Here is a 12,103-nt window from a genome sequence, read left to right on the forward strand (position 1 = left end):
AAGAGTGCCACCTTCTGGATAAGCGGGGCAATGTTTTTTAAGATAAAGGAGAAAGGAGATAATATTTTTGCGAGAGAGAGGATAGATAGTAGTTCCGTTAGCTTTCTGCAAGTGATTCGCCTTCCTGACTAAGGATTGAAGCTCGTCCAAATGCTTGGACAAAGTCTTGGAAAGTGGGGCGCCCATACTTACGATGCGCTGGCCGATCTCCGGTGCGTAAGATGGGAGTCAGGGCAGCACACTTCTTCCTGGAAATCGTGCTGTGAAGAATCACATCCTGAAGGAGGACCAGATGCAGCCAGATGCAGCTTTGCTAAGGGAGGATGTCCTCTTTGCAGAAGATTCCTGGGGAGGGATCCGTAACACGAAACGGCATCCCTGGGCTGCAGCTGGCTCGTCCGGCTGGGTGAGATCACGTCGGGGTCACCAGTTGTGGCTTTTTGCTGCCCACACCCTGGCGACGGCAGGGTCTGAGTTCAGAGCCCTGGGCCTCTCATGGTAAATAAATAAACACACGGACACAATGTTTACTCGAGATGAAGGCATTTGAACAAAGGCAGGTACCTCCTTTTATTAGGTTGCTTGCAAGCGTCATAGCAGGAACAAGGAAATTTTCCTTATAAGGTAATCTACATAATTATGCTAATGCAAAAACTATACCATTGCTGGGGTCTTATCACCTCCACTCTTAGCCCTGCCCAGTTACTTTCTTTTCCCACATAACTTTCGTTTCTCCAGCCAGTATTTTTCCACACAGTCAGCACTTTATCACATAGCAACATTAGAGCGTCCATCCAGCATTTTTACAAGGTTGACCATTGCAACATTTAGCGTCCATTTATTGTAACAGTTGTACATTGCAACACCATGACTTTACAGGTGACAACTAGGCTGGGATCTCCCTTTTTGAAGATGGGGATGACCCTGGCTTGTGACCATAGGTTAGGCAAGGAGCTGGTCCTGAAAGATTTTTCAAAGATTATGCTTAGAGGCTCGGCTATGGCAGTGGATAGCTTTTTAAAGAAGCAGGCACATATTCCGTCCGGTCACAGTAACCCCCTGTATAATGCATTTACTGCACTTTTATATCTTGATTTACTTAACGCACGTAACCTAAAGTAACCATACTGAATTCACCAACAAAGCACACAACTATCTAAAAATATTTCGTCAGCCAACCAATCATTAGGAAACGCTCCATCCCGACGTCCTTCTTCTTCTTCTCCATGTAAAACCTCCCTGCGTTGGCTTACTGCAATTGAACTTCTATTGTCTACGCTAGAGGCTTGTCCTGCCAAAGCTTTGCTGGACGGTGCCTTCACGAGCCAAGACATAGAGGGTGGGGGGAAGGGGGGGTTCGGTGCGCGCATGCGCCCCGCAGGGCTTAACCGCTCACGTCTCCTCCGAGGAGTCCCGCCCCTCAACCTCGCAGGGTCACGAGCGAGTGCTGGAAAGGCGTTTGAAGAAGAGCTGTTGTGTTGGTTTTTCGGGGCTTCGCATGGGGCGCGCGGAGGGATCGGCAGGGCGCGCGCAGAGCATCGCTTAAGCCTCGCGAGTCGCGGTCGCTCTCGTGATGAGGGAGCGGAGGGGTCACGGAGGCGCCTCCGGCAAAGCGGCGCTGGAAGAAGGGCAGCCGCCGCCGCCGCCGCCCCCCAACGGCGCTTCTCTGCCGGTTGGAGAGGGGCCGCGCGGGGACTCGCCGCCAGTGGCAGCTGCGCCAGAGGCCGCTTTCGTCACTCATGGCGACCGGCGCAGCACTGAGTCCGAGGTGTACGACGACGGGACCAACACCTTCTTCTGGTGAGAGGGGCGACCGTGCTGCCCGAGCTCCTCTTCTGCCTGCCTTCCGGGTCACTCTGAAAGCAGAACGAGCGCTTATGTGGACCCTGTGCATAAAAATAAGGGCGCCCAGAGGGTGGCTGAATCTGGAGGGGACGGGGTGCTGGGCGCTGATGCTGAAGGTGACAGCAGCAGCAGCAGCAGCAGCAGCAGCAGCCGAGCCGAGGCTTGGATAGGGATTTAGAGCTACCACTCGCTTCTGGTTAGATCTAGGCTGATCTTTGATAACTGGGTTTGTGTGTCTTCTGAAAGAGATGGTACAGCACGTTCTTAGTTTCAGGACAGACCTTTCCAAATTGCTCCTCCCCTGCTCTTTGTGCTGACTTGGCTTCGTGGCTATTGCTGTCTCGGATGCGATTTTTCATCACTTGCTGTCACAGATGTAAACAAGCTTACAGTTACTAACTAAGCAAGGGTCATCTTGGAGATATTTCCTTAGCAGATTCTCCAATACCTTCGACAATGGCAGAGCTGCTAATCTAAGATAATGGAAAAGTTCTTAAACGTCCAGAGAGATATTCAGAGATGGATCTGCTTTGAAAGTAGCCCATTTCGAACTATATAGCAGTTAAGCATCAGAAGCTGACCACGGGAAATATTTTATGATGTGGTATTATGCCATAAGATGCTTCATGATAATTTTTATGTCATATAATGTTTTATAAAGTTTGCCAAAGTTGAATTCCAGGGGAATAATGTGTCCCAGATTTTGGATGTATTCTGGAAGTTAGCCCATTTGTGAGGTATCCTGGTTGAAAAAAATGATGTACAATTTCACCCAGTTAAAAGTTATGGAGCCAAAGGATATATATATATATATAGTATGTATTTCCTGTGATTGAACTTAACTCTGCTGAAGACCGAGTCAACAGTTTAATCAGGAAAACTGATTAAGATAGACGATTTCCACAATTTTTCATCCTCTTTTTATCTGATGCCTGTCCCCTGAATCTGTTAAGACTGTCATTAGAGGAGATAGTGGGTCAACATCAGTAACTGAGTTTAAACATGCTTGGGATAAACGCATGCTATTTTTGTCATCTGACAAAAATAGAAAATAAAACAATAAAATAAAAGTAATAAAAATAATGAATAAAGAAAAAAGAAAACAAAAAACAAACTCGAAAGGCAGACTTGATGGACCACTAGGTCTTTTTTCTGTGGTCATTTTTTTGTTTCTGTTCAGTTTCTAAGTGGATATTGCAAAATATAATAAAAACTTGAGTTAGGGTTAATTTAAATCTGCATCAATAAAGAGGCTCTTGGGCTGCGTTCCTTAACTATATTTAAGATTGTGCTTAAATTCATGCTTTTCTTTTTTCAGAATACTGATAGTCCTTGATTTACGAATGGTCATTTTGTGTCTGTTCAAAATTACAATGCCCCCCCCCCTGGTACTGGTTCCAAAGTTCTGATATCTGTCCTCCAGTCTGTAGTCACGTGACTGCATTTCAGGTACTTGGCAACTGACCCAAATTTATGGCTGTTTGCAGATCCCGCAGTTATGTTACCACAGTTTACAATATTTTTGCTGAAAACTGGCACTTCCAATTTTCGCCAAACATACCCCATGGTGAACAATTAGTTGACTTGACTGTGGTGATTTGCTTACTGACCACCACAAAAATGGTCATAAAATCAGATTGGTCATGTAGGGTGACCTGCTTTATGATTAAGACAACTTATGACCATAATGGGCAAACTCAATTGTGGTCATAAATTAAGGGCTACCTATATTTTCTTGGATTGTTAGGGAAAAGGAAATATATTCTTAAATATATTCTTATTTATTTTGTATATTCTTCGTCCTTTTTAAATAGTTTCTGTTCTCCAAATTCTTTCATATTATTCTGGCACTTACCCAGTTTGTACAGATTTTCTACATTAAATGTCTATTTTTAGAAAGCAATGGGAGAAGATTGTAAAATCATTTTGTACTTTAGCAGCATTGGGAAGTGAATTGTTTAGAATGCTTATTGCTGATAGAGCATGCAAAGAAATGGAACTGTATCAAAAGAAAAGATTGACAAAGGAACGTTATTATTTTACAATAATCCCTGAAGAAAGTGCATAAGAACACTATATGAGATAATAACAGCTGAGTGAGCCATAGTAAATTTCTGCTATTTTTTTCCTTACAGCTTTTACTTTAGCTGATGTTTTAAAATCCTTGCTTTCCATAAGAAAAATGACATTAGTGATATCCCCATTGGTTAAAAATAGTGTTTACAACTGCACTTATAGGTCCTTAAGCAAGCTTGAATTTTACAATAAAGAATAATTCACGTCAATCACAAATCTGGGCATTAGCTATATGGATTGCATCCAGAATATTCTTCCTCTAATTAAAAGGGCAGAAATTGATGTGCTTTTTGCTGTCGTGCTATATTTCCCACCTAACTGTCTTTACCTATCTGTGCGATTGACAGAGAAGAAAACAAAATAGTTGTAAACTAAAACAAATGTTTGACATTGCAGGGGGCACAGTTCTCTAGCTCTGAAAAAAAACCTTGGCAAAGAGAAAAACGTGAACTGGCTTTGTATGACTTGAACTTTGTGAACTTGGCAGCAAGAGTGATACATTGATACTCAGCAACAAACTTAGAGCCAAGCTAGCAGCTTCCTAGAAGTTGTTGCATTCCAACAGAGTACCTGAGAATTCACTGCCCCAGTATTCAGTGCTCTGCAATTTAGGGAACACCATATTTCATCATAGGTCCAGGGAGCACTTTAGAGAGTACATTAGGAACAAACTGTGTGGTGTAAAAATAGTGATCTAGTAACTGGATATTAATGACATTTTGGGTTATGTCATGTTTTAAATGGAGAGTGAGGGTAAATTGTTCCTCCAATAGCACTCAGTTTATAAACTTCTGCTGGGTTTTTTTTTGTAACCCAACCCAACTTCAAAATATTGTAATTATTCATCTTGGAAATAAGTGTACGTCGTGTTACATTTTTTCCCCTGTAGGTTAAGTACTATTTCAAAGAAGTTTCCATTTGTGTCTCTTATTTTTGATGTTCCTATTTATTCTTAGTTATTCTTATATTTGGCTGAACATTTAAAAATAAAAATTGATGTCCTTACATTTTTAGTAGTTAGAGTTATGGTCATTATGGAAAAAGCAAGTACAGTAGTAATGATCTAATTTACTTCATGCTAGTAAACTGGAGTACTTTAGTAGAATAATTTATTAATTGTAATTAAAATATCTTTATGTAAGTGTTGCCATAAACTAGCAAAAGCTCCCTTAAATTTTTTGTTAATTTTTATAGCTGATGCAATTAATTCTATTTACCAGCAAATCACCACAGATCCTTAGCAGTTTACAAAACAGTTGACAGAAGCAATCATTTCAGTTAAAGCATCTATGATAGATATATGTAAATAAAACAACCGATAACTAAGTCACAACAATACAATGGTGGTGAGCTTGCAGTGCTTATCCAGTAGTTCCTGTGGTAAGAATATTAATCTGGCGAGATTCCTGTCAATAAGTGAGTAGCAATAAACCACTCTGATCAACCCCTTGTTTCATTTCTGGACCCTTGCACCTGACTAAGGGTAAAAATAATATAATTTAAAAATTAAAAATTAAACAAATAATAGGAAAACCAAATTAATATTAAAAATTAAATTAATGTAATTAAATATGATAAACTATTGAACCAAATGCTTTTCAGAAAAAAAAAACTTCAATAGCTTCCAGAACATTTTAAGAGCTGGAATAAGCTTTAATTCTAAGGAAATTGTATCCCACAAGACCTGAGTTGCAACTGAGAAGCAATCTCTCCTGGCCTTCATTCCCCTTACAGCAGGAATCCCCAATCCCCAGGCCATGGACTGGTACTGGTCTGTGGCTTGTTAGAGACTGGGCCGCACAGCTGGAGGTGAGTGATGGGTCAGTGAGCGAAATTGAAACCATCTCCCCCTGGGTCCATGGAAAAATTGTCTCCCACAAAACCAGTCCTTGGTATCAAAACAGTTGGAGACAGCTGCCAGTACTTAACAAAAGTGATGTATGAACAAAAGCTTCTCCTGGGAAGAATGTAGTAGATGGGCTTATTCAGACTGGAGAAAGTAGTCCTATAAGAAGCTAGGCAGCAAGCTAATTTATAATACTGATTACTGATATATAATTACAGATGTAAAGCATGACTTTCAGAAAATATGTAGATATTAATGTTTATTGAAATAAAAAGGAGAAACTCTTTAAAGGCTAATAATAGATACAGTTGAAATAAACTCCAGTTCGTGAAATACAATCTAATAGCAATAGCACTTAGGCTTATACCGCTTCACAGTGCTTTTACAGCCCTCTCTAAGCGGTTTACAGAGTCAGCATATTGCCCCCAATAATCTCATTTTACCAACCTTGGAAGGATGGAAGGCTGAGTCAACCTTGAGCCTGGTGAGACTCGAACTGCCAAATTGGAGGCAGCCGGCAGGCAGCGGAAGTAGCCTGCAGTACTGCATCCTAATTACTGTTCCACCACAGCTCATAATTAATATAGATCATATATAATTATAATGCTATCTTCCATTTCAAGGGGGAAAAGTAAATATTTGATCTAAATGTCCATGGAATAGAAGAGGCTGTCTTCATTCATATTGTATTTATATTGAAAGAAAAGGAGCAAGACTGCCTATTGTCCCCTCTGTGAAGTATTGTCATGAAATATCAGGAATGAAAAACTATGCTTTTACCTGAATGCATAGCATTTTCCCTTTTCTGCTTAGTTTGTAGACCCAGGTGATAATATTAATGCAGGTGCTGCAATCTACTTTCCATTATCTCCCATAGAATATATACACTAAGGGTTTCTTTTAAAGAGGCTTTTTATCTATAATATTCAGATAGATACAAAATTAAACTCAATAACTGTTCACAGTGGTAGTTATCAGCAAAAATACAACTTTCCAGAGGTAAAGTAATGCCTCCACTAGAAGAAGAAAACATCATTTTATTTGAACATTAAATACATAAAATAATCACTTAGTCAACAATTTCATATTGGAGTCTTTGACAGTTTTGTCGAATTGTAATTCACAAGCCATCAGTCTTTGGTCTAGGACAGTGTTTCTTAAAGTGTGGTGTGTACTGAAGTGGCTAAGGCCCTGAGAGTCCTAGCTGATTAGAGGACTTGAATGCCGAGTTGATGGTGGCAGTAGGAGCAAGAATCAGCAATTGTCCTGAGGGAGAACTGATGACTCCTGTAGTGGCCAGGTACAGCAACAATCTTGGCACTTTCTTCTCTCTGTGTAGGACACAGGACTTGAACGTACTAATTCGATTTGATCATGATAGCTGATGGCCTGAAGGCATGAGTTAGACTAGCAAGGATATTGAGGGGTTTGTATTATTTTGTTGGAGGGGGCTGGAGGGGGCTAGTCATGCCTCCTGCCCCTGGGTGAGAGGCAGTGGCAGGAATGAGGCCCAGCCTATTGGATGTGATGTTCTGTAGAGACCAGGTGAGAATGGGGTGGCTAAGGGGGAGGATTGAATAGGTGTGATGGTGTGGGTGAGGAATAGGAGGCATTGCTCAGGTTAGGCACTAAGTGGTTTCAAAATCACTAGTCTGGGTGGAGTCTAATTCATCCCCAGTTATTTGTTGCTGGGTAGGGTAGGCATCTTTAGCTTAGGAATGGGAAGAGGTGGGAAGGATATGATGGGTCCAGTTCTGGGTGTTACACATTTGCCCAAATTACACCACTATGATATAAATCTTTTAAACAAATATCCTACAAGTGCATCAATTTTAATTTTTAATATGGTGAATATTAATACATATAGCTCATTCGTATAACCTTATAGGTTGTTCATTAAAGCTGCCAACATATTTCTAAGGCTTTATCAGAGGCTCTTGGCTGCTACGTGGGTCTTCTGTTAGTCTTTCAAGTTTTCCTCTGAGGGAATGAATGAATAATCATTTCCCATCAGCTGAAATGTCAGAAAACATTTTCTCAGTTATCAGTTTGAAATTTAACATTCATGGTTGGACAATGAATGTATTGGGATCAGCTAAAATAAAAGAAAGGAAGGTGTAAGGTGTTTCATTGTAAAAGGCAGGGGATGTAGAAAAAGCAATGTGTTCAAAAATTAGATTGAATGTTACTGCTTCAAAGTTTTTGGTTTTTGTTATTTAGGCTTGTTTTTGTTATTTAGGCTCAGTTTTAAGGTCATATTTATAGGCACTGAGTGTTTTACTAGGTGGAAAGTTGTTGATCAAATTGTTGAAATACTGTTTAATGAACAGAGAAGAAAGAATCTTTTATAATTCCTCTTAAGTCATCTCTGAATATAGAGATTTCACTGTGTTTGGTTGGATGTTTTGTAAAAAAAAAGCAATAAAAAGTTAAAGTAAAATCTAAAAAATATAAAAGTCCTATTGCATCTCTGAAGGCTTTGAGAGCATTTTGATTGGGCTTGATTCCTAGAAAACAGTTAGTGACAATCCCTACCTTTTTTATCAGTATGTCAGATTCTAAAGTTTTTTTTTTTGTGTTGTTCAGAAGAATTTTACTGTAGGTCCACCCTCACCCCCACCCCGTTTTTACCTCAATGATCAGCAGTTGTTTTATCAACTACTTTTGAAGATTTCTTTAAACTTCAGCTTATATAAAATGTGCAACTCCAAATGCATGAAGTGAGTGAGTGAAAATGTATTTTTGATGCAGTTGCTGGTATTTCTCTTGTGAGCCTAGTTTAAGGTGATGTTATTCTTTTCCGTGTTTGAGATTATTATCCCACACATTTTTCTGCTACAGCTGTTGTTCAGGGTTAATTAGTCTCATTAAGTGAGTTGACATAGCCAACAAAACTATTATAACAACTTTTTCAGTATTTGCAAGCTCTGGACAGTTCTCCCCATGAAAACTAGCATTTTCTTCAAGATCTTTCAAAAAAGGTGTAAAAAACTTTTTGTAGACACTGATTCGTGACTCCTCTAAACTTGTATATGTAACTAGTGAACTTGTATTGCTTTGCCTTTAAAATTCTGTATTAATGCATTTTACATTACAGGTGCCTTTTAAATGCTATATTAATATATTTAATATGAGGGCTGTATGCTTATGTAAATACAAACATATATACATATTTGCACACATAAAGCTTTAATTTCTGCTGGTGAAAATAATAAGCCAACTATAAACAGTGTGTCAAAAAAAGATGATATTTTTCCCCTTGTCAACAGGCAAGCTCACACCTTAACAGTCTTGTTTATCCTTACTTGCACCCTGGGCTATGTGACTTTGCTTGAAGAAACACCACAGGACACAACCTATAACACTAAGAGGTAAATAACTTTTACAGATTATGAATGTAATGTTGTCCACTTATTACCTATTGTAGTTTGTTGGAATGCCAAATTTTCAATTGCAGTTCTTTTATACAGATAGTCTTTGACTTACAACCATCCATTTAATGACTATTTGAAGTTACAACAGCATTGAAAAAAGTGACTTATGCCAAGTCTTCTTGCACTTATGACCATCATAGCATCTGCATGGTCATGTGATCAAAAATTGGGCTCTTGGCAAGCAGCATGTATTTATGATGCTTGCAATGTCCCAGAGTCATGTGATTGCGATTTGCAGCCTTCCCAGCTAGCTTTCAAAAAGTAAAGAGAATGGGAGAAGCCAAATTCACTTAACAGTCTTGTGATTTACTTAACAAATGCAGTGATTCATTGAACGACCATGGCAAAAAGGTGTAAAATTAGAAACAACTCGCTTCATACTGCCTTGCTTAGTGATGGAAATTCTGGTCCCAATTGTGTTCATAAGTTGAGGACTACCTGTATTTGGGTTTGTTTTCTGAAACAGTTTGTAGCACATTGAGTAGTTATTTCCTAGTTTCATTTGAAAACTAATGCATAGTACATGATAAAAATATAATTTAAATGTTGCATATTGATGAATCTGCTTTTAAGGGTTTCTCTTTATTAAATCACAGAGTAATTTGATAATTCCAAAATCATTCCAAATTGAAAATGTTTTCTTAATATTTCTCTATCTGATGAAAGTCTCGTTGAACTTACAAAGATTGGTATCTAAGTAGCAGAGATGTATTCGAATGCCTCATGAATCAAATAGCATCTTTTAATATATCCTAGAGCAAGTGTTTTGTTAAATTAGATTTGAAAATTAATGTATTCATACAAAATCAGGATTCATTCTAGATATGGTCTTAAACTTACGATCAGTTGTTTAATGACTGTTCAAAGTTCAAAGAATTGAAAAAAGTTACTTAAGACTTATCCTCAAAATTACGACTGCCTTGCAGTCATATGATCACATTTCAGATGATTAGCAACTAGATAGGCATTTACCAGATTTGGACTTACAACCATGTAATTAGCTTAACAACCACATGATTTTACTTAATGACTATGGTGACTTGCTTAACAAGTATCATAAAAATGGTTGTAAGATCAAGTATGGCCGTATGATGATTCAGCTTATGATCACAATGACTTACAACAAAATCCTGGACTCAGTTGAGGCCATACTTTGATGATTACCTGTATTTTACTTTCAGTGAAACAAATTATTGGACTGCAGCTGATTTCTTTCTGTAAGCTCAAAACTACTGAATGCCAGAGTATAACATACTGAAAAAAAAACACCCTGCAATTTGTGAATCTGATAGTTGTGAGTAGTAGGGTATTGTAGAGTTGAAATGGAATATAAACAAACAGAAAGATTAATTATTTCATCGTTGAACACCAGTCTAGTATAGTCACTCCTCTGCTCTTTTCTCCCAGGGCTATATTAGGGCCATAAATATTTGTGAAAAGGTGGAAGGGGTATTTTGTGAATTCCTTTTTGAAAGGTAGTACATATACATTGAGTAGGTGACAAGTTAGTTATATAAGATATACACTTTGAGATTGAACTTTCCATCTGCTAGTTTACGTGGCAATTCATTGGAATAGCCTGCCAACTGAATTATTGCTAGATTTTTGATTAGTGTAATTCTGGAGACAAAAGTGTACTAAAATATTTATATGTATCTTATATCTGACTGACTCATTAGCACTGATAACAATTAGAGTTCATAGCTTAGTTTGAATTACCATATCAGTTTAATGTACCTGAATATGACTTTTGCCCTATTGCTTCTACTGAGACACAAGTTATCTGTAAAACAGTCACTAGTTTTGGAATAAGATAGAATATTAAACCCAGTGAGTGATGTTGCATTAATCAGTTTCTTAGCCAAATTTATCTCATGGGTTGTTATTTAGGGAAGTTAAAGGATGATATATAAGTTAAAATTAAAGTTAAAATTAAAGGATACAATGCCGTGTATCTAGCTTTGAGTTCCTCGAAAAAAGGCAAGATATGAATGTAGTAAATAAGAATAATTCATCAAGTAATCATTTGACTACTGTGATGTGCATTGTTCTGCTGAGGAATCGTAGGGTGAGGAAAGTTTTATATATCTCTGAGAACTAATATGATTTTTGGATGAAAACAATCCCTAATGCTGAACTTTGGAATGTAACCAAACATATCTACCTATTAATTAACTTAAAGTGATACTGTTATAATTTCTTGGTCTTTCAATTTGTTTGTTATTCTTTTTTAAAAAATTAATATCCATAAAATCCCTGTTATGGGAAAGAATAAATTAGAGAGCCAGTTTGGTCTAGTGATTAAGGCATCAGGTTAGAAACCAGGAAGACTGTCAATTCTAATCCTGCTTTAGCATGAAAGGCATCTGCATGATTTTGAGCCAGTCACTCTCTCAACCCAACTCACCTCATAGGATTATTGTTGTGGAGAAAATAGGAGAAGGAAGGAATATTAGGCATGTTCGCCCTTCTGACTTATTTATTAAAATAATAATGGTAAAATATAAATAAGACCTGAATCAGGCAAGTGTTTGTAAGTTTTTTTCATGGCTGCTGGATTTTTATCATCATTATTTCAGTCAGCACAAACAATAAGCCGTTTTGTATCTATGCTGCTTTCTAAATCATATAAATTTGATTTTGATCTGTGTGCACAATAATTAAAATTCACAGATATTAATCAAAAGGCAATCCCATTGGAAAACTAAAGATAGCAAGGATTTATGGCAAGTTACATGAGCTACAGATCATTTTCACATATTATATCTAACAAATATTAAACAGGGTGCCTGCAAACACAGTAGCTTTTTGCCTTCTGATTAATTAATTCTACTATATATAAAATTATTGAGTGTCCCAACTTCCAATAGGTGGGGGTGGGGGTGAGGCTGAGGGCTGAGAT

General features: G+C 38.0%; 1 protein-coding gene across 1 annotated transcript in view; it reads left to right on the forward strand.

Annotated features, from left to right (window-relative positions):
• Window positions 1-1,345: 1,345 nt before the first annotated feature.
• The window catches only part of PTDSS2 (phosphatidylserine synthase 2), a 36,802-nt gene continuing 26,044 nt past the window's right edge, over window positions 1,346-12,103 (forward strand). Inside the window, exons 1-2 of the mRNA XM_026668164.2 lie at window positions 1,346-1,800; window positions 9,037-9,138. Coding sequence (XP_026523949.1) covers window positions 1,574-1,800; window positions 9,037-9,138 — 329 coding nt within the window. The 5' untranslated portion in view covers window positions 1,346-1,573. The remainder of the gene's footprint in view (window positions 1,801-9,036; window positions 9,139-12,103) is intronic.

This window comes from Notechis scutatus, chromosome 1 (assembly GCF_049901735.1).
Source record: "Notechis scutatus isolate UNSWTSFEM ecotype Mainland chromosome 1, rNotScu1.2, whole genome shotgun sequence".
NCBI classification, from domain to species: domain Eukaryota; kingdom Metazoa; phylum Chordata; class Lepidosauria; order Squamata; family Elapidae; genus Notechis; species Notechis scutatus.